Source organism: Lagenorhynchus albirostris, chromosome 14 (genome assembly GCF_949774975.1).
Source record: "Lagenorhynchus albirostris chromosome 14, mLagAlb1.1, whole genome shotgun sequence".
Classification (NCBI taxonomy): domain Eukaryota; kingdom Metazoa; phylum Chordata; class Mammalia; order Artiodactyla; family Delphinidae; genus Lagenorhynchus; species Lagenorhynchus albirostris.
This window is the reverse complement of record NC_083108.1, coordinates 16,233,166-16,256,462: the sequence shown is the minus strand read 5'-3', so window position 1 is coordinate 16,256,462 and position 23,297 is coordinate 16,233,166. Positions and strand designations below refer to the sequence as shown.

The 23,297-nt window shown below is 45.3% G+C and overlaps 1 protein-coding gene across 9 annotated transcripts in view; it reads left to right on the top strand.

Moving 5' to 3' along the window:
* Nucleotides 1–23,297, top strand: part of NEDD4L (NEDD4 like E3 ubiquitin protein ligase) — a 340,545-nt gene that overhangs the window by 247,734 nt on the left and 69,514 nt on the right. For all 9 annotated transcript variants that reach the window (XM_060121798.1, XM_060121799.1, XM_060121792.1 and 6 more), the window contains 4 exons: nucleotides 9,607–9,657; nucleotides 17,766–17,827; nucleotides 17,998–18,100; nucleotides 19,762–19,928. In XM_060121798.1, coding sequence (XP_059977781.1) covers nucleotides 9,607–9,657; nucleotides 17,766–17,827; nucleotides 17,998–18,100; nucleotides 19,762–19,928 — 383 coding nt within the window. The remainder of the gene's footprint in view (nucleotides 1–9,606; nucleotides 9,658–17,765; nucleotides 17,828–17,997; nucleotides 18,101–19,761; nucleotides 19,929–23,297) is intronic.

Genomic DNA, 23,297 nt, shown 5'->3' with positions numbered 1-23,297 from the left:
ATCACTGATGGTGCTTAAAACTAGGTGGGGTGAGCACCCACTTGAAGGATGGACAGAGAGAGGAGTCTCAGATATTTTGCACTGAATGACTTTTGAGGTCCCTCCTAAAGACCACATTCTCTGATTCTATTTTGAAATGGGATTTGTCTTTTTAGCCCTGGTATTAGAATGGCAAGCAGATAGCCCTTGGCCATGACCAGTGAAATCTCTGTGCTTTGTCTGTGCACCTGTGAGTCTCATTCCTATTAATATCTCAGCCCTATCAGGCCAGAGGGCTAGGGTTCTAAACAGGGGTGGCCAGAAATCGTCCCCCTCCCCCATCTCATCCACATTCCGGGCCCGGGCAGTTATTTTTACCAACACGTGTAAATGGGTGCAGCTAGTTCTCCTCTGGGAGGACAGTAGAGGCACAAAGGAGGGGAGCTCTGGGGTTGGGACGCAGGGAACACGAACTCTCTTACACCTTTAGAGGCTGCGATTTAATATTAGTTTGCTAATCAGTATAATTCTACCAGTTTAACAGGTAGTCACAGTTGCTCTTTCGTGAAGAAGGAGAACCGAGAGGTTTACTCACTGGTTGTCAACCCGGGCCTCAGAGAAGCATGAGCTGGAGAGCTTCTAAAACACACCTGGGTCTGGGCCCCTCTACCAGAAATTTAATTGTCTCAGGTGAGGCCTGGGTATAGCAGCGCTTTGAGAGCTTCCCAGGAGATCGTAATGTCCAGCCAGGCCAGGGGCCCCTGGTTACCTCCACACTTGAGTCCTGGTGCTTCTGTTCAGAAGAACTGCACTCAGGTACCCGTGGATGTTAATCTGTCCTAAAGAGCCCAGAAGGAGGAGGTATTGGGCCATTGTTTCCCAGGGTGTCCTTTGTAGGTGCCGGAGTGGAAGAGGACCCATACTCTGCTGCTCTTAAATGTGCACCTGCTAGAATCTGAAACTGACATTCCTCTTCGTCCTTCAAATTCCTTATTTTAAATGGTGTAATCTGAAGGTGCATGGAATCATTTGCTTAATTTTTCACAAAGCTTTGAAGGTTTCCTCTCCAGGCTGTTTTTCTCACCAGCGTAGTATATGGAAAGGAGAAGCCTTTCCTTTTCATGGCTGCAGCCCTGTCCCCTGGAGGAGGAAGCTTTAAATACTTAATGAGTTTTGAGGGAAACTTTTTAATAACAACCCAGTTAATGACCTGACTTGATGATCGATTGTGTGCTTTAAACTCTGGTCTCCAAACGTCTCTGCTCAATAAACCTTAGAAAGAATTTTGAAGAACTGTTTCTCACACGTTTTTTTAAGATGACATCATAATTTATCAGTAACTTGATACCTTATTAGTCCACTAGTTGCAAAAGATGTAATTTTTAATGTATTGAGTACTTTGTGTGTGCTTTAAATATATTTCATAACATATCCAGTATTTTGGTTCTTTTTTATCTTGTGATCGCAGATACAGCCCATTTTATGGAAAATACCTGCCATGAAATTGAATTAAACCAAATCAGTCCTTATTGCTAAAAACACGTCAGCCATATCAGGCTATTTCCTGTCATTTAAAAATCTGACTTCGTTTTTTAAATCAAATAAACAACAAAATTAGTTGGATGGATGGTAAATATGCAAGACATTGTCATTCCGTTAGCCTAGTCGTCCAGGGGAAGTAAGAGTCTGTCTCATGTCCCCTCAGCTCGGGAGCTGTGCCTTTTCAAACTGTACCCAGAAAACCGCACGGTGGTGAGATTAGGAAGGGTGAGAAGTACGCCTTTCTCTGGAAAGTGGGAGAAGGGGGTTGTGATTTAGGAAAGGCGAGGGAGCAGAAGACAGACTGTGTTCTCAGGCACATCGAGTTTAGGGAAGAGGACCTATGGAGGGGTCTAGAAACTGATTTCTTTAAAACTTCGCATGCCCAAGTTCCCTGGAAAGTCTTTGTTTATCCTCCGAGGTCTGCCTGCTGCAGTTTGAAGAGCTCAGCTTTAAAAGATGTTGGGGCAGGGGGAGGGGATTAATCAAAGAATAGGAAGTCTTTAGCTCCATTTCATTTCTCTTTCAAACGTATACTTCACTCGTTTCATTTTTGTATTAATATACAGGTAAGGAAAGAAGGACACATGTAAGAATAGGCACAGGACAGACAGTGCTGAGATTATGTTCCATGGGAGTTGACAGATTGCAAGAACTGTATCTGGCAAGTGTCACCTGAGGGGATGTGGAGTTGGGGGCAGCAGCACATCAGACTAGAGTCTTCTGGGGGTAGGGGGAGCCTGTTAATGTTCGCTTTTAAGTCCGTGGAGTGTGACGTCACTCTGTGGTGGTGACGGCATGGACCCTGGAGCCGGCCTGCCTGCGTTCACATTCTGGCGGCCGTTTACTAACTCGGTGACCCTGGGCAAGTTTCTTAACCTGCTAATAACAGGTTACTGAGACACGATTGGTGAGCTGCTCGTAAGCTTATTATTCTTTGCGGTCTTGAGGTTCTTACCAGGGTATGGCCGGATGGAGCTCTCCCCGCAGCAAACTTTGATAGAGGCCACTGGCCAGAGATGTGGTTTCAGCCAGAACACAGCCATTGCAGAAAAAGCCTTATCAGGACCGACCTGGGATGCCAGAGCTCCTCTGAAAAGCCAGTCAGCGTCCTCCTGTAGCTCCAGTACCTCCAGTACCTCTTGTAGCTCGGAGTCGTCACTCGTTAAAATTCCAAGAATGATACCATACTGCATTTATGTTACATGTGATCTGTTTTTGCTTGAGGACGATATTCCGCACACCCAAACTACTGTCCAGCGAGACAAGGAGATGGGCTGCTAGTCTCAAATGCCTTGAAGTGTGAGGAAGAGCTTTTAGCAGTAAACCTGTTAATGAAATCAAACTATAAGAATGACTTTGAACCCATGGTGTCCCTAGGTGCCCTTTTCCCCATCCTGCGATCCTTCTTTTACCCGCTTTGGTTACTAAACGTGTCTGGCGTGGATCATTTCATTCAGATTATTAAAGTCTATTTATTGGTAGCTGAGTTCACAGATAAACAACAGAATCTAGAGGTATCTTTACTTTCTTTTGTTCTTTATACATTTAATCTATCATTAAAATTGCTTGCAGAAAAATCGATCGTGAAACTTCTCCAGAGAAGAAATGACCCTGCATGAAGACTTCATCCTTCGTAAAGTCATGCCTGCCCTTGACCCTGGACAGAATTAGTCACTTCCCCCGCTGTATCCCTGCAGCGTTCTATTCATGCCTCTGAGATGCGGCAGTCATGGTCAGTGTCTGTACAGAGATACCCAACCACCTGTGGCTATCGAGCACTTGAAATGCAGGTGGTCCAAAGCGAGGTGTGCTGTAGGCGAGAAGCACACACCAGATTTCAAAGACTTAGCACAAAAATAAGAATGTAAGACACTTTTAGTAATAATCTGCATATTGATTACATGTTGAAATGAATATTTTGGATATATTGGGTCAACTAAAATATATTATTAGAATTAATTTCGCCTGTTTATTTTTTTTATGGGACTTAGAAATTTTCAAGTTCTAGATGTGGCTCATGTTACTTTTATCTATCTAGTACAGGGCCAGTTAGCTTCTGCCCCTAGGAGGTGAGGGCACCTAGTCTCTGTGCCTTTCAGGCCGGGCACAGTGTAGCATCGTCTGCCTATGGGTGACCCCCTGCCTGAAGGAGCCAGTGACCTCAGCATTGCGGCTCCCATTTTGTGCGTCTGGTTCCCAAATCTCTTTCCCAGTGTTTGCATTCCCGGAGTTTATTGGATCTTAAGTTCAGAGTATCAAGCTTGGCAGAAGGCTGTAATTCCTGTGGCCCTCAGTTGACCCCTGGCCTGGAAGATGCTTACATTTGGAGGGGGGAGAGGACTGGACTGTGCCCAGGAGCTTCCTCCACCCACTTGGAGGGAGGAGGGGGCGTCAAGCGCACCTCATCCCTGATGTGGTAGCAGGACACCTGGAGCAGTGGGGACTCCCCTGGAACCTGAAAGTCCAGTTTGAACCGGTCTTGTTATGCTCCTGGTTAAAGCCTGGCGGCTACTGCCGAGCTACCGTAGCCTTTGCCAGCAGGACGGTTCTCTGCTCTGTCTGCCCCTTCTGTTTTGTCTTCTGTATTTCAAGCAAAGTGTCCCTTAAAATAGAGGGCTTCATGATCACACATCCAGCCAGCACGGTTTCATTCCGCCCGCCTACCCAGCGTGATTTACAGAGCCTGTAACAGTCCTTTGAGTTTGCGCTGACATCTTGTTGACAGGGAGGTCTTATTTGTTGTTAGAAATAACAGCCGGTGTCTCCAGGGCACACCTTATTCCGTTTTAGTGAATGGGAGGTTTCAGCCCTAAGCTCTAAACGAAATGGCAGAGAGGCTGGCGGAGTGCAAGCTCTTTGTGTTTTGCAAAAAAAAGTATCTGAATTTCGTTTGGGTTTTGTGTTCTGGCGCTTACCAAGTGGATTTTGGTAAGAGCGTGTGCGTTCAGAGGATGTCATCACTGGACCTTTTTCTTTATTTTTAGTGGAATTCCACTTGGCTGTTTCATTAAGGTAACTTTGACATTGCGTTTTGAAACAACTCACCTTGAAAAGCCAGAGGCACCAGGTGGTAAGACGTTAGATTATGCGATGGGTGGTGTGGGTGGAGGCCAAACTCATGCTCTCCTCCTGAACCGCAGCAGCTCCGCTGTCGGAGGACAGGCTGGAGTGTATGGACGGAGAAAAAAGAATATTCCTCCGTCCTTTCGTGTGTGGTGGTAAAGCTGCCTTCGTGCTCTCTTGAGGAATGAGACAGCACCTAAAACTGAGTGCATCTCGACACCCAGGTGACTCTCCAGACAGTAGACTGTTGAAGAGTCACTATAGTTATAACATTTTGTCCAAAAGCTTTTGCAAAAGTTTCTCAAGCCATTCATTATTTAGATAATTCAGAGTGCATGCTTCCAAAGTCACTCTAAAAATAGAACCCGTTTCCCCTGTCTGGTCGGTGCTGGTGCCCGAGTGTGGGCTGCGTGCCTCGCAAGGAAGAAGCATTTACTGGTTTAGCAGCAAAACAAAGGTTATTCTTCTCTCTGTTTAGAGTTGGGAGATTTACCTTGATCTGTAATACATGAAGATGTAATCATTCCATGTCTTTACTCTTAAATTCTTTTTCTGTGGCTTACGTTCTAATGCCTCTGGTACTTCTCTTCCATTTGTCTTGAGAAATTCTCAATATAATCTTCTTGGAAGTTGCTCCTTGATGCTTTCTAGGACATGGGTAGCACTGGATGGCTATCATTTGCTGGAGTTAAGTGGCTTTTAAACTCGTGATGGTGACACGCGAGAAGAAATTAATTTGACATCACAACTTAGTACACGCACTCACCTGTGTATGTAATTGAGAGAAATTCCTCGGAACAGTACTTACTTACATTTCATGTGAGGCTCTAATATTTTTTATTCCATTATATCTAGTTTGTTTTAATGCTTCTTGTGAACTACTAGTGGGATTGCAACTCACAGTTTAAAAAGCGCTGCTTTACTGTATAGCTCCTGTATTACACACGGGTCATTTTACCTTCCAAGAATCGCCCGTCCTTTCTGATATACCTTTCCTAAAGAGCCTTCACCACCCCAGCTGTACATGCCAGCACCCCTTACTTCTGGTGATGTCCTCCCCACATAGTCCCCCTCCTCCCCTGCAGCTTCGATGTGAAATGCACAGAGTCCTAGCCTAGCTCTTGCACAGTGACCTCTGTGGTCATCAGTACGTAGTAAGATTCAGATCATATCCTTCGAGTGCAATTCTAACCTAAAGATCAAAAGTCTGTGGTGTTTCTTGAATAGATGTGTGCTTTGAGAAATCGTCTCTCGTTTATTTTGTGAGGACAGCTAAGCCTGGTGTCCACTTCAGTGCTGGCATCTCTGGCCCGGTGCGCACAATGAGAAATGCCCGAGGGCTGTGTTAGGGTTTCACTGGAGCTATTGTGATCGTCCCCAGGCTTTGGGGTCCAGTGATATTCACACATACCTCTCACATACCTCTCCATGGCCTCTCAAGGGCACACACTTGTCCCTTTCCTTCGGAGGAATGGTCTTGAATGTAGTTAATCGTCATTTGGAACACAAACTCTAAGAGAGAGACTGTTTGGTATATTTATTTCACTTTTCCAGTAATGGAATATAGATTTTTGTTTCACCTTATGTGACACATTTCAAGGGCTCCATTTTGCATTGTCATTATGTTGGGAAAATATTTGATGGCTTGTCAGAAGGGAACATGTATAATTGTGTTACTAACCTGCACATTTTCAGCCTCTAGGATAATGTGACAGGTAATTGAGGTTGAAATTGACAACAGTTACCACTTAAAAATAAGCACAAGAAATGCCAGTATGTACTGTGTGAGTTGAAACTAATTTGGTGTTTTGTAAGCTCTTAGGGTTAACATGGTGCCTGATGGAAATAATTTTGTAATGGAAATTATTTAAGTTACTTGATTAATGTATTTTTATAAAATTGGTGCAAGGTGTCATCCTGTGGCAGTGATAACCACCTAACGGTGCTCTGAGGGCCTCAAACCTTGGCTCTCCAGGGCCCGCAGGTAGGGATCCTGCCATATCAGCACAGCCAGGTGGCCTTGATATACTCCAGCTTCTCATTTTGGTGCAAAGGCCACTAGTAGGCCCTCTGGTCCCTCCTAGATGTCCTCTGTGGTATTGAAGACACATTTAATGTTGGTGTAGTGTCACTAACCTAAATATTTTACATCGCCTGAAATGTCTGTACTTTTGGCAACAGTGGGATGTTTTGAAACCTAGATCTCACCAACGTGTTCCACTGACTGGCGAATCACTTCTTTAAGCCAATACCTCTTGACCGTGTGCTGCTCTATACACTTGATCCCTATTTTATTTTTAAAATGATTTTATTACAGTCGCCCTTGTTGTAAACCAGAAAATAAGAGCCTTCTGTTTACTTTAAGGGTGAGGTTGCTCTGTCTTCGTCTGTTTTAGGAATTGTTTTTTCAGTGTAATGAGAAAACGTGTTAAGGTACAAGTGAAGCCGCCTAGCTTTGCAGTGAGTACCACTGGGATCCCATAAACTTCGGAACAGGAGGTTGTGTTAAGGATAACATCCCAGATGAGCGTTTCAGCAGAACCCCCTTCCCCGAAGTCTCATAAACTGTGCTCTCATCAGAGTCCCTTCTCATCCACACTGTTGAGAGCCAGCATCCTGATGAGAAGCCCAAAGCTGGTACACAGCCACGCTTTCCTGCCCATTAGTGAGATGGGGGACAGTGTATTAGTTAAGAGCCCAGACTCTGGAACCAGTCTACCCAGCTAGGAACCTCTCTGGTCTCTAGGCTCCCCCTCTGTAAAATGGGTATAATAATGGTGCCCACCTACTACAGCTGCCGTGAGGATGAGATGAGGCCTTGCCACAGCACTGGCTTTGCTACTGTAGCCCTGAGCTGCAGGTGCCTGTCTCTTCTTGGTTCAGATGGTGAACTCATCTGATGGGTTTAGAACTCTAACATCTCCCAAGCAAAACAACACGGGCACGTGGATGTTTTGTGAATTTTTGTTAAAATGCACTTAGGTTTACCATCGATAGATAGCTATTCAAAGAGAGCAGATTATGAAACGGAGCTTCAGCTAAGACTGTCTTCTTCTGATGGTTGCATCCCCGTGTGCTGTTCCTTCACAGCATCAGTACCAGTAGCAGGAGGGGAGAGGGGACAAGTGGTAGGACCTCACTACTCTCATTAGGTAGACACACAATTTATGGTCAGGAATCAGACATTTCTGTGTGTGTGTGGTTTTTTTTTTTTTTTTTTGGCTGTGTTGAGTCTGGCTGTGCAGCCTGCTGCACGCGGGCTTTCTCTAGCTGCGGTGAGCGGGGGCTACTCTTCGTTGTGGTGTGCGGGCTTCTCATTGCGGTGGCTTCTCTCGTTGAGGAGCACAGCCTCTAGGCACACGGGCTTCAGTAGTTGCAGCATGTGGGCTCTAGAGCTCAGGCTCAGGAGTTGTGGTGCACGGGCTTAGTTGCTCTGCAGCATGTGGGGTCTTCCTGGACCAGGGCTCGAGCCTGTGTCCCCTGCATTGGGAGGCGGATTCTTAACCACTGCGCTACCAGGGAAGTCCCCATTTCTGTGTTTTTGATCGTGGAATTAACTGACATTTACATTGGCTTTACAGTTAAATCAGACAAATTCAGAATGGGACTGCTCCCTAATTCTTTGGACAGTGAAGAGGTCCACTTTCTGGGCCTTGTGCTGACCACTGCTTGTTAAGATATACAGCATCGGCACCTGACGGCCACATGCTCGGTGAGGTATCCATGGTGGGCTGAGGCAGACGTAGCTGAGAAAATACAAGAAAGCAGAGTCTTGTCAGAAGGATGGGGGCTCTTCTCCTGCTTTGTGCACGCTCAGCCAGTAGTAACTGATTTTTCATTATCCTTCATGTATTGCTTAGAGGACACAGATCGTTTTCTAGTTAATCACATAAAAGGAAATTCTAAGCGTGGAGCAAATCATTTCAGTAAATCTTGTTCACATTTATCTGCTGCTGCTTTTCAAATGCAAGAAGAGAATGTTTCCAAGTGTGCTTCAAAAGCGTGTTGTATAAATTAGACAATTTCATAGGAAACCAGTAAGGAGTGAAAACAAGAGTCCAGGATCCGGAGTGAGGAGGTCAGGATTGTCTCTTGGGCTTTTCCCCAGGCTAGCAGTAGGACAAGTCTGATATGTCTGAAGAACTTTCCAGCTATAATAGGCATTTGGAATGTGGTAGAAGCAACTGCGTGTTTTTACGGGTAACAGAAGTCGTCGTGTTCCTTCTGGTTCACATCACAGGTCATCTAAGCATCAGAGGCTCTGACACAAGCCCTCCTACAGCAGGACATTGTGTCAGCGTGACCCACTGGACACCCCGTGGTCCAGACCAGGGACCCCTGACCCTGAGTTATGACTTCCGTTGCTTCCCAGAGTCTGAAAGGGCACCTGTGAGCTTCTCCACGTGCATTTCATCAAGGTCTGTGTGGGAGATGGAGAGGGGAAGAAGCACAGTGTGTCCAAAAATGTAACCAGTGGCTCATGCGTGATCTTGGATTCTGAAGCAGTGTACTTACTAGACTGAAAGTTCAGTGCCATTTTTTAATAAGTAATGTATAAGATATATTAATAACTGGACTCTTTCCCAAGACTCTCAGCTCTCAAGGAGCTCTTTTGTTTATAACACTTAATAAATATTCGTGAAAATGGTCCCAACATTTCTTTACCATCTTCTCTTTAAACTGGGCCAGCTGTGCCCCCAAACCTTCTGGGGTCCCAGGTGTCCCTTCCCTGACTGATCGCATGCTCTCCAGGTCCAAGAGAGGATTTGTCTCCAATGGGTTGGGTGGTAGATGCCCTGCAGAGTCTCAGGCAGCTCAAGGTCAGGTGTGTGAGGCCTTGGGCTCACTGGTCTCCGAGGCGACGGCTGTCTGTGCCTCACCTGGGTCTCTGCCTTCAACCCATCCCCCCTGCTCTCCCATGTCAGGCCCTGGACCTTTCTCTATTTGTAAAGAAACACTTCTAAGAATGCTGACACTCAGCAAATAGACGGAAACATTAATTCTTTTCTCTCTTCTCAACAGACACGAGACGACTTCCTGGGACAGGTGGACATACCCCTTAGTCATCTCCCGGTAAGAACGGTCACCTGCTTTACAGCGCGTGCTCTGAGCAGCAGTTTCTAACCGTCTGCAGTTCGGGTGTGTTTTCAGGGCGGCATTTCCTCAACACAGTGGAGAAGCGTGTGTACCCTGGCCCTGGCCCTTTCTAGAAGGTGGTCCTTTCAAGGGGATAGGAGATAGCTTAACTGTAAAAATCAAGTGCATCTGAGCCATCCACGGATGCCTGGCAGCGTCACTGGCTGCTTTCTCGTCTGCTCCTTAGTTTGTCTTCCTTTGTCAGCTACCTGCTTCTGTCAGACCCCTCCTCCTTGTTGTCACTGGAATGTCCCTGCTTTCAAGTTCACCTCTTGGGTCTAATCAAATGTCTGTTCCCTTTGTCTGGAATGGTACCTGCTGTTTCTCTTGGGCTACATCTATACAAGCTAGTGTTTCCATGGCCTTTCTCAGTTGGCACAGAGACAAAAGAAAAGATGCTATTGGTACTGAGTGAACTTGTCTGCCGGAAACGCCCACTCTGGCTTCAGAAGTTGTACTGGGTTAGCATGTGTGGCGTTGCTACTATTCCTCTCCACTCAGACGAGCAGCAAAACAGTTGGGGCTGTTGACATTAACTGAGCTTAAAGGTGACTCTCGCACGTTCCAGTATCGATAGGATGGGGGTCCAAGACCTCCTTGGTGAGAGGTAGATGGTCTCGTGTTCCACCTCCCGGCCCTCCTTCCCCGGGGCAGCACAAAGTGCCTAAAGTAGCACCTGAGAGAGGATAAGTCAAACATTTCTGCCTTCCAAGGGCATTTTATTATGTTTTTAAACGCGTCATGTGAGCAAATAGTATAAGTGGTCTATACACTAAAAGGACTCAAACCACCTAGTGTGAGCCTCCTGCTGTGTTGAAGCTCTAGCTATGGCTGTTAAAGACCAAGAAAGACTGTGTCTCACCCAGGAAGCTGTGAAGCTCTGTTGGGAAGAAACATGATGGCAAGCACTGTGTTCTTGCTTACTCAGGGGAGCTGTTAAGGAAGAAAGGTTTTAAGCGCCTTCCCTTCCAAAAGATCGGAAGCAAAAGTAATATCATTAGAATATTTTTGTTTGTTTCTGTATAAAAACCTGAAGCTCCAAGGTGCTTGTGGAAGGTGGGCTTATGCTTGATGGCATAAGCCATCAGAGCCCTGACTGTTCTTTTATTTTAAGTCACATTGATAGCGTATGGATGTCTCAGCCTTTGTGCAGGAAGACTGTTCACGTATTTCTCCATCAGTGGGTCTTCTCTTCATGCTGTTCAGGTTGAAGCTGTAACCGCCTCACATTTTTCGTTAGTGTTGGCTGGTTGGCCAGTTCTTTCACGGGTGTCCCCAACCTCCCTTTTCCCCAACATGAAAACCACATCACAGTCAAGGCAAATTATGTATTAACTGTAAGAGGTGTAGGTGAAATTTTTAAACAACTTGCTCCAACAATCCCTTGAGTGATTGAGTGCAGATTGGTTTTGAAAGGTTGAGTGGAACTCCCAGAGAATAGAAGAGTGTTCCTCTTCAGAGACCACATCAGTAGTGGGAACATTTTACCTTTGGATTTCGGTGGAGGCAAGAGTGAGCTTTCAAAGAAGGAAGCGGTGCCAAGGCTCCAGGCTGGAATAGAAGCCAGCCGGTTAAAGAGTGGAAGCGGGAGGGCTTCCCTGGTGGCGCAGTGGCTGAGAGTCCGCCTGCCGATGCAGGGGACATGGGTTCGTGGCCCGGTCCGGGAAGATCCCACATGCCGCGGAGTGGCTGGGCCCGTGAGCCATGGCCGCTGAGCCTGCGCGTCCGGAGCCTGTGCTCCGCAACGGGAGAGGCCACAACAGTGAGAGGCCCACGTACCGCAGAAAAATAAAATAATAAAGAGTGGAAGAGGGAGAGACCAGAGAGGACTGAGGACTTTCACAGGAGCTGAGCCGGTTGAGAAGTGGAGCCTCCCAGTTTTCAGTCTGTGCCCAGATGAGCTTACACTGGAGTGCTATATCTCCTCCTTAAAACTGACTGGCTTTGTGGAGCCCACTGCAGTCTCCAAGATGGACCACAGAGGGAGCAGAAGGAGAGGTGAAGGTGCATTCTTTATCCTCTTAGTGGTAGGAGAACCCAGCCGGCATATTCTGAGTGGATATATGGCTTTGGTCCCAAGATTTGAGGTGCTCTCATATGTGTATTTGATCATATGTGTAGGACACTCATGGGGAGATAGCACAGTTAATTTTGTATGATAACACAGGTGTGGGCATGTAAAATGGATGTTAGCATTTGAATATATTTTGTGGATAAATCATGGTTGCTCTTTTCTTGATAGCCATATGACCACTGTCAAGGCAGTTTATATATACATGGCTATGTGGCCTGTGGATTCAGTATTGTTTGATGTCATCGAATTTTAGATCAAAGAACTTAGGTCTTACTAATAATGAGGGAAGGTAGTGGAGAGCAGTCATGTGGTGGTGAAGTTACTGTTGCCCACCCTTCCAAGCCTTCTCAAGGTTTAACAAATCGGACTGGGTATTTGGTTATTAATTAATTCTTTACAGCCCCATTTGCTGATAGAGAATTTATTCCTTTAACAGATGTTTACTGATAGGCATAATTCTACTCTCTGATGAAGAATCGGTGAAGCAGGTTCCTCACTCATGTGGCTTAGCAGGGCCACCATCACGGTAGCCACATGTGGTAGTCGAGCATTTGAAATGTAGCTAATGTGACTGAAGAACGGAATTTATCTATTTGATTTCATTCTAATTAATTAAAATTTATATTTAAAAAGCCACACGTGGCAAATGGCACCCTATTCGATGGCTCAGGTGAGATGAGACCAGAGTTCTCTGGCTTAGGTGAAAAATACATGATTCTGGATGCCCTTTTCCTAAGATAATAATTCTGGCTGTTGGAGGGAACTGGGGGTGGAGGGATTCCCACACCAAGTTTTACGTGGTGATTTTTCATTCAGCTTTTTTCCCCTACCTGAGGCTGTTTCTCTGTAGTTCTACCTATTTAATATGCCAAGAATATTTAATTTAGGTAGAGAAAAGGCCCAGAGATTTGGAATCATAGAAATTAAGATAAAGAAGAGAAGTAATCTTTTGTTACTATCTTTAAAATCTATATTAGCAAAATACCTAATTTGCATACACTTCCATCTTGACATATATACACACTTATTTACTACAAGGCATTTTAAGCTTTATCTTGTTGCCCCAAGATAGCGTGAACCTTTCTTCCTTTAGAAAAGAGTCATCTCTGCCTTGATTCTGGTCTAAGAAGTTGCAGCCTTTGAATGAAGCTCTTTTCTAAATCAGGAACTTGATGGAGAAGATTCAAGACCACAAAACTGAAGTTAATGTAACCTCTCACGATTGTTAGGAAGTTATCTTTAATCATTTAAATGCCCTACTTTGTGGGTTTTGGGTGTGCTTTTTGAAAAACATAGTTTAGACCTAGTAACTGATGTTCGCTCAAGAGCCTTCTTCCCTTGCTGCAGTCCTAGAGGCCTGTGGGTGCAGCTGCTGGTGGAAAGTGGCATTTGCAGGATCAAACCATGCTCTTAAAATCTTAGGAATGGCTCTCCTAAGCTGTCCTTCCTTGCAGCTATAAAGTCCCTGATCCCGAGAAGCCTACCAGGAAGAGCCAGAGGGTCAGGGCGCTTGAACACCTCAGACTGGGCCACCACGGGTCCTTCTCGGCCCACTGCCCACTGTTGGGTCTCTGGACAATTGTGTGCCCTTGTGAGCATTGGGACCGTCCGGGTTGGAGTTCTGCCAGGCAGACGAGTGAAGGAGGCCACTTGGCACAGAGGGCCGGGGCCGGGAGGGTTGTGTGAAGCTGGGGTGTGCTCTGCGTGTTGGAGCCTCACCACCTCGATTACCGAGGAGGCCAGTGTTGGCTAGGTTTTTGTCCCCTAAACAGGAAAGAGTAAAGAGTGATAATGGAAAGAAAAGAAACTTCTTTTTCCCCCTTCGATCATGGATTCCTCGGTGCTTTATCAGATGCTTCCAGATGAAAGAAAATAATTTTGACTTGTCATTCACTTTCATTCTTGGCTCTCAGACCAGTTTTCCCAGTTTTATTTGTGGAAGAAAAAGGATAGGAAATTAGACCCAAGGCATTTAGAATGGTAGGGATCTATTTCCTCTGCTTCTCTTCCAGATATGCCACCCGTCTTTAATATTTTTTTCCATTTTATTTATTATTGAGTGTGGATGGGAGTGAGTAAAAGACGAGGAGGGAAGAGGGAGAGTAAATAAGGTTAGTCATCTGACCTTTTATGCAGATCTGAGCATTAAGAAAACATAGATTCATATTCACGGAAGTCTCCAAATGTCAAGCTTTAAAAGATCTCTCAGGAATAGTTGACTCCGAGCTTGGAGATGGGCAGGTTGCCTTGGTAACCTTAATAAGTTAGCAGTCCTTTTTGGGCCTCTGTTTTTCTCCCCTATAAAATGAGGGCATACACATAGGTGATACCAAGTTTCCATCCAGCTCTGTGAAACAGCACCTTGGCTGTAAGCAGAGGCACGGCGACTGTGATGACGTACGTTGTTACCTGGGAGACTTGGGCAGTGTGACGAGCTGGAGGCACGTGGAGGAGCGAGGAGGTGGGGACTGTATTTTAAGCAAGGTAGTCCCACCAGCCTGACGTCTGTAGTGCAGCTCAAACTGAGCTCCTCTATTTTATTCTTTCACGGTGTGGCATCAGAAGTGAACTTAGCTGTAACTGTCCTGTTCTTGTAGCGTTTTCTTTTCCTATTTCAGGATCTACTCTGTTTCTGGCCGTGCCGCGCGGCACGCGGGATCTTAGTTCCCCGACCAGGGATCAGACCTGTGCCCCCGCAGTGGAAGCGTGGAGTCCTAACCACTGGACCACCAGGGAAGTCCCTGTAACTGTCCTATTCTTACTGATTTTTTTTAAAGAACACTATCATTTTTACATCTGTCTGTTAAATCCTGTGTCATTGCCCAGAAGTTCATACAGGATTTTATGACTTGTCTTTAATAATTACTTAGAGACAAAAATAACTCCAAGACTCGTATTAACAACAGAATGACATTTCTGGTGGGTGTTTGCCTTTTATGCCTCGGAAACTTTCCTTGCCTCGTCCGTCAGTTGCGTCTCCCCTGCCCTTTGCACATTACCCCTACCAGATGCAAAATCTCTGTATCTATGGGAAACACGCTGGGGTTGAGAGAGCTATTTTAAAAACATTAATTTCTCCTATTTTAGTCAAGTGCCACTCAAGGCAACTGAAAAAATTTCAGTTTTCCTACAGTGAGACATTTTTGGGGTGGTGGTGATATTATTTGGCACCTTAATTGTGCTTGAAGGTAACTCAGATGATGAACACCCCTTTTATAATTCCAGCTGGTACCAGGGTAATGGTTCCCTCTCACGTGTACAGAATTCAGTAGCACAGACCTTAGAGGGACTTTAAAGACCATTTATCCACTCCCTGTATTCTACAGGTGAGGACACCTGGGCCCAGAGAGGGAGCTGACTTGCCCAGTGATCAGAAGACCGACCAGACCTTGGGTCTTCAGCCTTGATCTGTGTTGCAGTCAAGGGCCGAGGAGGCAGGGGGGCTCCGTCTAAGGCCTGGGTGCTTTTAGCTGTTGCATCCCTGTTTTGAGTCTAAGGTCCTGATAAGGCCATTCCCTTCCACTTGCCCACAGAGTTATTTACCTCATTACATATATGTCAAAGTAACTGCAGTTCTGTTGAAAGCAACAGATCTTTTTAAGATGAAATTGCTGTGTAACCAGAAGATTTTCTTTTGAATGCCCACAGGACATTTAAAAGGGACAGGGGGTTGCAGCATCTGTTTTGGCCGATAATACTGTTAGCATCAACCTGTTTGAGATGGCTTTCTATCATCTCAGTGCTGTCCTGGGAGTCTCCTCTGGGCTTTTCTCCAGGGAATAGGATCCAGCAGGAGCCTGAGTAGTGCCAGGAAGAATCCCGTTGTTGTCTGCAAGGTAACAGTCTTGTTCACACTGGAGAATGTCCATGGAGGTGAATTTTCATTTTTTAACGCCCTGCCTTTTTGCAGTGTTGAGTTGGCAGTGCTCACAAGTGACATGAAAATGTAGAATTGGCTGATGATGACAATGGCCAACGTTTGTTAAGTTGCCAGGAACCCTTGTGAGAACTTGCTGCGTATTGATACCAGCTCAGATGATTGGTTTAATCGTCACAACTCTGTAAGATCCTGTTACTGCCCTGCTCTGTAGGTGAGGGCACTGAGGCACAGAGAGCTAAGGAATTTGTCCTTGGCCACATGGCTCTTAGGTAACAAAGCCAAGACACAGACCCAGGACGTCTGCCTCCTGATGTGTGTGGTGTCTGTCATTTAAACTACGTAGTGTATGGACAGTTCCATTTTTAGAGTCCCGGTAAGTTCTCTGATTTTTTTTTTTTTTTTTGGTCTGAATTTAGAAAAATGTCTAGAGAATATAACTGACTTTCTTGAGTGATGGTGAATTTCTGTGGCCTCGGTACTTTACTGTAGATCAGGTGGGTTAATCAGCTACTTGTACAGGTACTTTGTGTCAGGCAGTGCTCTTGGCACTAAGAATACAGTGGCAAGCAAATCCAAGTCTCTGATCTCATGAGGTTATATTCTACAGGTGATGGATGTTAATAAACTAGTTAATAAATAAATCAGCAAGATAATTTCAGATGGTGAAGAGGGGGTGTAAATCAGGATGTTGTGACAGAGGATAATAAAGGGAGGCTATGGTGGCGATTTAGGATGTGGTGTCTGAAGATGTGACTTGGGATCCCAGACCTGGATGACACAGTGGAGACCGCTGTGGCCATCTGGAGCCAGAGCTGTTCAGTTGAAGGACCTGCTAGAGCAGGATTAGATGTGATGTGCACGCGGGACAGAGGAGGTCAGGATGGGTGGAGTGTGGGGTCAGTGGAGAGACTGGTTCACAGTGAGGTTATAGGTAATTAAGAACCACATCAGGGCTTCCGGGGTAGCGCAGTGGTTGAGAGTCCGCCTGCCGATGCAGGGGACACGGGTTCGTGCTTCCCGTGTCCAGGAAGATCCCACATGCCGCGGAGCGGCTGCGCCCGTGAGCCGTGGCCGCTGAGCCTGCGCGTCCGGAGCCTGTGCTCCGCAACGGGAGAGTCCACAGCAGTGAGAGGCCCGCGTACCGCAAAAAGAGAAAAAGAACCACATCATGTTTAACCTTATAGGTCCATAGGAAAGAATTTTCAGCATATTATATAAGCAGAGTAGGAAGCCATCGCGAGTTTAAAGCAGAGAGTGACATAAACAGATAATGTTACAAATATAAACGCATATATATACACACATACCCTTCTGATACATAATAAATCATTTTGTGGTTTGTCTCTCTTGCTACAGAAGTAAATGTTTTTAATTGTGTTTAATTAAAGAGTCTAGGTATTTGAAGTTTTACTGCACATAGTATTTTTAAATTAATGAAATAGTAACATTTATTTTTCCAGTTGCCTGCTTGCTTTGACCATCTGATTTTGCACAATAAAATACTGATTTCTTTCAAAAATGAATAAATACCACCACTACATTCATAGCTTCTTGAAATAAGCACCAGCAAAAGGCTGATGGATGACGCCACCTAGGACAGTCTCTGTGGAGGAAACCGTCTTTCAGATGACATGATATTTTAATGTTAAAAGTATAAAGTAAAATTGCATTCACAGATTGATCTCGCATGTTTTCCTATTAACTGCATTTTAAGGTTTCTTGAGTCACAGGGACAAGCAGGCAGGCACCAGTGACCCCTGGTTCTCCAGAGTTAATCAGCAGCGTGAGATTGAGCCCTGCACCCAGCAGCTAGAAATTACACTTGGCAATGACGACTACAGTTCTGTAATTTGTCTCAGGCTGAGGTTGGCTCCTAAAAATGGGTGTTGATAGTGACATCTAGTGGATCTTGAGTAAAGCTTTGTAACCTATGAAATGTGTAATTAATTGTCAAGTACTGGGTAAGGAACCAGCTCTGTTTTCGCCAGGCTCACGTTCTAAAACCTGCAAATGTATTCTCTGTAATCCACTTGGGTGTATCTGAAATACGACACTATCAGGAGTATTGACACTTACTTTTTCTTCCTTTAGACAGAAGATCCAACGATGGAGCGACCCTACACATTTAAGGATTTTCTCCTCCGACCAAGAAGGTGAGGCTTCGGGCCGCTGCCGTTTCTTATGCTTTGGCTCTTGGTTTTCTCTGAGGAGAATTCCAACTTCTTTTCCTATTGCATTTTTTTTTAACGCATCATAAATATGAGCCATCATAAAGATGTAACCAAGTCACATCCTTTATAACCGATTTTCTTCCATCGTGCAGTCATAAATCTCGAGTTAAGGGATTTTTGCGATTGAAAATGGCCTATATGCCCAAAAACGGAGGTCAAGATGAAGAAAACAGCGAGCAGAGGGATGAGATGGAGGTAAGCTACAGGGCTGCGGGCCTTGGTCTGTTTTCCTTGCCTAAGAGCATATTGATGTTTCACTTTAAGACTTTATAATTTAAGGAAATAAAAGTTTATCAAGCTTAAATGTGAAGAAACTTCAGTGTGTCCGTGAATCTACGTCTTTGACAGATCTACCGACGTGTTTGGTTTTTAGCAAAAAGGATAAACTTTTCATTTCATGTTGTAACACTAATAATTGAAGAGGGGTCTCTTTCTAAACTGCGATACCCCTGTTTTATTAACAGCCCACCGCCATGTGAAATTCTCCCCACATATCTAATTCTCTTACTTCTTTGGACTTGCAGCTCTTTGTAAATTCCTTTTAGCGCTTGGAATTGCTTCAAGTGGCGAAAATAATTTAGGGACTCATGCAGGTTTCTTACTCATCTGGCCCACAGGTGAGAGCGTGCACGAGGTAGAAATGCCGTTTTGGAATTAGCTGTCCAGAGGAATTTTCTTTTGTTCCCTCCCGGCAAGGCCACCTTTACCTCTCTAGTCACGTACCTCTACCATGGGTACCTTCTCAGCTCAGGCTTCAGATGGTGCTGTTTTGTTAGACAGATTCTCGTATTGTTCAGAAAATGTCCGTTTACAAGACCTCTCTGTGGCTTATTTGCACATCTGTTTGCAGCTGTTGCATATACATGATGTGTGAATAATGCATTATGGGCAAGTTAACGGAACCTCCCTCAGACCCAGAGGTCATATTACCAGGCAGTGTTTCATGTGCAAGCTTTCATCTTTCTCTGTGAGAAGGACTGAAGTGGGTGGTAGGCAGTCTTGAATGTTAAGATTTCATAAGCACATCCACAGATTTTTATCTCAAATCCAAGGAATTTTTTTTTTCACACTCTTCCAACCTTCCAACTGTAATAATCAGTGAATTACTTAATTTTCCAGTGACTTTACTAGGGAATGTCAGGAAGGAATACTTAATGCCGAAAATATGTGTTGCAAAAAAAAGCACCTCTGAGTCTGGTACCAGGAAGCCTGTTGATGCGGCGGCAGCAGGTGGGGAATGGCTGAGTAGGAAGCAGCAGCTTCCAGGCTGCTCCTGGCTGTCTGGCGGCTCGTCCTTCCTGCAGCCCAGGAGCTTCCCCTCCTCCTGGAGCCGCCTCCATGCTGTCCTCCCTGGGGAGCGAGAGCGCCCCGGGCCTCCCAATGCCCGGGCAGGCCACGGATTCTGCGAGAACACACATGCTGCAGGGCTCATCTTCCCAGCTCCCTCTTACCTTACGGAGGTGTTGAAAAGATGACAGCTGTAGCGTGACCCGTATCATCGGCAAGGCTTTGTACGGCCCCGGAGGCCGTCAGGTCAAAATAACAAACACGAAATACGAAAAGAGTGTAACGTGACTTAGGTAACGTGACAGCCTGTGCAGATCCCCATCCGAGTGGCACCCTGCAGTGTCATCTTCTTAGAGGGCAGCGCAGTTCATTGGCCATGGCTCAGAATATTTTTGAGACGCTCCTAGAATTGATTTTTTTTTTTTTTTGCCCTATTTTGGGAATTTCTTTAAATGTGGCGCAGGAAGCCACCGTCAGAGCCGGAGAGCACAGGAGCGAGGACGAAGGGCACAGACGCACTGTAGCCATCAAAGCAGCCTCACCATCTCCCCTCTGATTGTGCTCCACAGCCCGGCTGGGAAGTTGTTGACTCGAATGACTCGGCATCTCAGCACCAGGAGGAACTTCCCCCCCCTCCCCTGCCCCCCGGGTGGGAAGAAAAGGTGGACAACTTGGGTCGCACTTACTATGTCAACCACAACAACCGGACCACCCAGTGGCACCGACCCAGCCTAATGTGAGTACCGTCGATGGTCAGGAACATGTCCCCATGCTCTGCAGTCAGGTGCACACGTGGCAGCGCTTTGGGATGAGGTTGGGAAGTACATCTTGTACCGGTGAAAGCACGTGGTTGTGCAGCACAACAGGATTCCTCTTCGTGGAGTTAAAGAGCGTGGGAGCCTGAGTTTGTAGGTTGTAAAGAAGCTCTTGCCTTCGTATCAGGTTCTCCTGTTGTAAACATGCGCTAATTAGGACTTCTTCATGTAGATTCGTGAGATGTAGAGCAGGGGTTATTTTTCCTTGGTTTATCTTATGTTTGGTGATTACATCACTTTCCCCTTCTTCAGCTTCCTCTCCTGGCTAACCAGTCATGGAAAATAGCAAACATACTGGCTCTTTAACTTTTCTGGATTTTTATTCCATAATTATTTGATTTGGAAACTCTCTCAAAATTTTTCTTTTCCTTTTTGGAAAATGTATAGATCACCCCCTTGATATACTTACAAGCACATGGGAGGGTTGCTAACTCACAATTGGTAATTACAGTTTGTTCTAATCCCTTGCCAGCCTCAGGGATACAGTGAATTGATTACTGTTTTGTTCACGCGACAATTTTTGGTCTAATGATGGCAAATAAACACTGGTTAAACCTCAACTACTATAAAAAAAGGATTTGAAGCAGCTTAGTTTTTGAATGATAGTATACAGCAAGACCTCAAACTATTAATATACAATAAAAGGCAAAAACAAAATATTAAAAACAGAAAAGGAAAAAATTGTCCTAGAAATCATGACCTCCCTAGTAGTCAAGACAAGGAGGTAATTACCACTAACTTGTATAATTTTCAATATGAATAAAAGCAAGTATATGAGGTGAGATAATTTTCTCTTTAACCCAGACTCTGAAGGAAATTTGCTAATGATGGTTTTTAGCAGGTATTAGCAATGGGATGGATGGTGTTGTCAGTAACCCTTTTATCTTAAGAAATTGCAAAGATGACCTGCATAGGTAGGAAAGGTGGCCAAGAAGTATAGTCTAGATTTTGTTTGGTTTAGAGAAAAAGCAGAATCTGCAGCAGTGAATAGCTAATCCTTCCTAAGCCCCTACGTGGGTTCTCGTGAATATTAGCCGTCCTTGGTCAGCTTTGGACCACACGGTGTGTGATCAGTTCCTTGTTCCCAGGACAGCATAAATATCCCAACATCCAGATGACGTTGAACTCTTTTTTGTTGTAATTTTTTCCCATAGAAATATAAATGGAAATGGTTTAGTTGATTCCTTTAATTAATTAATTAATTAATTTAGTTTTTACTATTTCCCTTTGATTAATGACCATAGCTGTTAAAACTGTTGTAAGCCATTTGACTACTCTAGATATTTGTAGTTTAAAAAAAACAAAGTAACCGCCTTGGGCTTGGTTATGTGTAGTGATCAGAAGAATCTTGGTAGCAGTACCGTAAGCCAGGTACCTTAATCTACCTTTGCTAAAGGTCATAGGAAAGGAATACCTGAAAACAGCACTCTCTGGGGACCACAGTGTCATGACCTCTGTAGAAAAGTGCCTACTAGCAGCTCTCAAAGAAAGACTGATGGCCAGTACATATATAGAAAAAGGTTCACTTTCATTAATAATGATGCAACCGAAGTCTGTATTTAGGAGGGAACTGGAGACAATTGCTACTTTCTCTGCCGCACAGAGTTGTGGAACTCTAATGAGGGAATTTATACAAGCTCTCACTTGTATAAATGCTGGCTCAGCAGTGGGGAAACTGTGGTTCTTCCGAGCTCATGTTCACCTGTAGTTTAGGGAGAAATCAGTGGCATGATGGTCCACATCAGTGAGGCAGCTGAGCCAGGAAGGACGTCTGCAGAGCTCCGGGTGGGACCTGCCAGGTACCTCCTTTCCACCAAGCATGACTTCTAGAAAGCAAGAGAAAAGTTAGATGAGGAAAAAGATTCGTTTTTCACAATAACCTCCTCATCCCGTCTGAACTGTTTGAGAATTTGGGGGTGTTTTTCCTTAAGTTTATTTGGCTTGACCAGAAGCCCTCAAGCCCTCCAGGTTATTTTAATGTGTTGTTTTAATTCAAAAATGATTTTTTGCGTAACTCAGTTTTCACAGAATACTGCAAGTTTGGGTTGGGGGGGAATGGATGTTAAGAAGGGTCTTTATGGGCTTCCCTGGTGGCACAGTGGTTGAGAGTCCGCCTGCCGATGCAGGGGACATGGGTTCGTGACCCGGTCCGGGAAGATCCCACATGCCGCGGAGCGGTTGGGCCCGTGAGCCATGGCCGCTGATCCTGCGCGTCCAGAGCCGGTGCTCCGCAGCGGGAGAGGCCACAACAGTGAGAGGCCCGTGTACCGCAAAAAAAAAAAAAAAAAAGAAGAAGGGTCTTTATTAAAAGGCTGTATCTGAGGAAGTCAGATGAGAAGTGATCACACGCTGCGCAGAGAATTAAGACTGTAGTGGAGACTCTCATTTCTTAACCGATTTGCTACAGACTTGCGCTCCAGACTTCAGCCCCTGAAAAGTCCTCATTGACATCCCGTTGCCCTCAGGCTGTTCTTACAGGGTCCTCCTCACCCTGCCTCTTGCCAGCCACAGTCAGAAACGTAGAGCGGTCTGATCATGCATAGCTGCTTTCTGATTACTTTCTCTTCTTCTTGGCCCCATGGATGTGCTAACCCCCAATCCCCCCCCCAAAAAAAAATAAAGCCAGAACGTGCCCCTTCCCCTGGTAACCTTCCGATGTCACCCTACTATCCCTTCCTCTGGGAGCACCGGACGTCTTCTGTCCCCGTCTCTCTGAGAGCCCTGTGCCTCCCTGTCAGGACACAGAGCGCATAATACTCTTACTGCCTGTATGAGCAGGGACTGTGGTTTCCTACTCACAGATCAACCCCTAGCACCTGGCACAAGGTAGGAGCTTTTAATTGAACGAATGACTACAGATGAGTCACTTCTGAAAGTGGGTACAGGCACGTGGTTTAGTGAGCTGTCCAGGCCTGGATGCAGAGCTCTCAGACGGAAGGCGGCGACAGAACACTCCCCAGCCCTCTCGGGTCAGACAGTGGCCTTTAACATGCCTCTAAATTCAGAATGGTCCTTATCCTATTGAAATGTAAACTGTAAACATTTCACTGTCAAAAGCACAAGTTTAAAATCGTGAAGGAATTGCATTAAGACTATAGATGAACTTGTGAGACTCAAAACACTTTAACTCTTCTCAGTACTTCTCTTTCTAAACCACTTTGGCAGTCTCCCATCTTAGCAGTAATTTAATCATGTCTTAATGACTCCGGTCATCATTAGTCACTGATGTATATGAATGTAAATGATCAGACGCACTGATCTTAATTGGCACTGAATTTGATAAATTTATG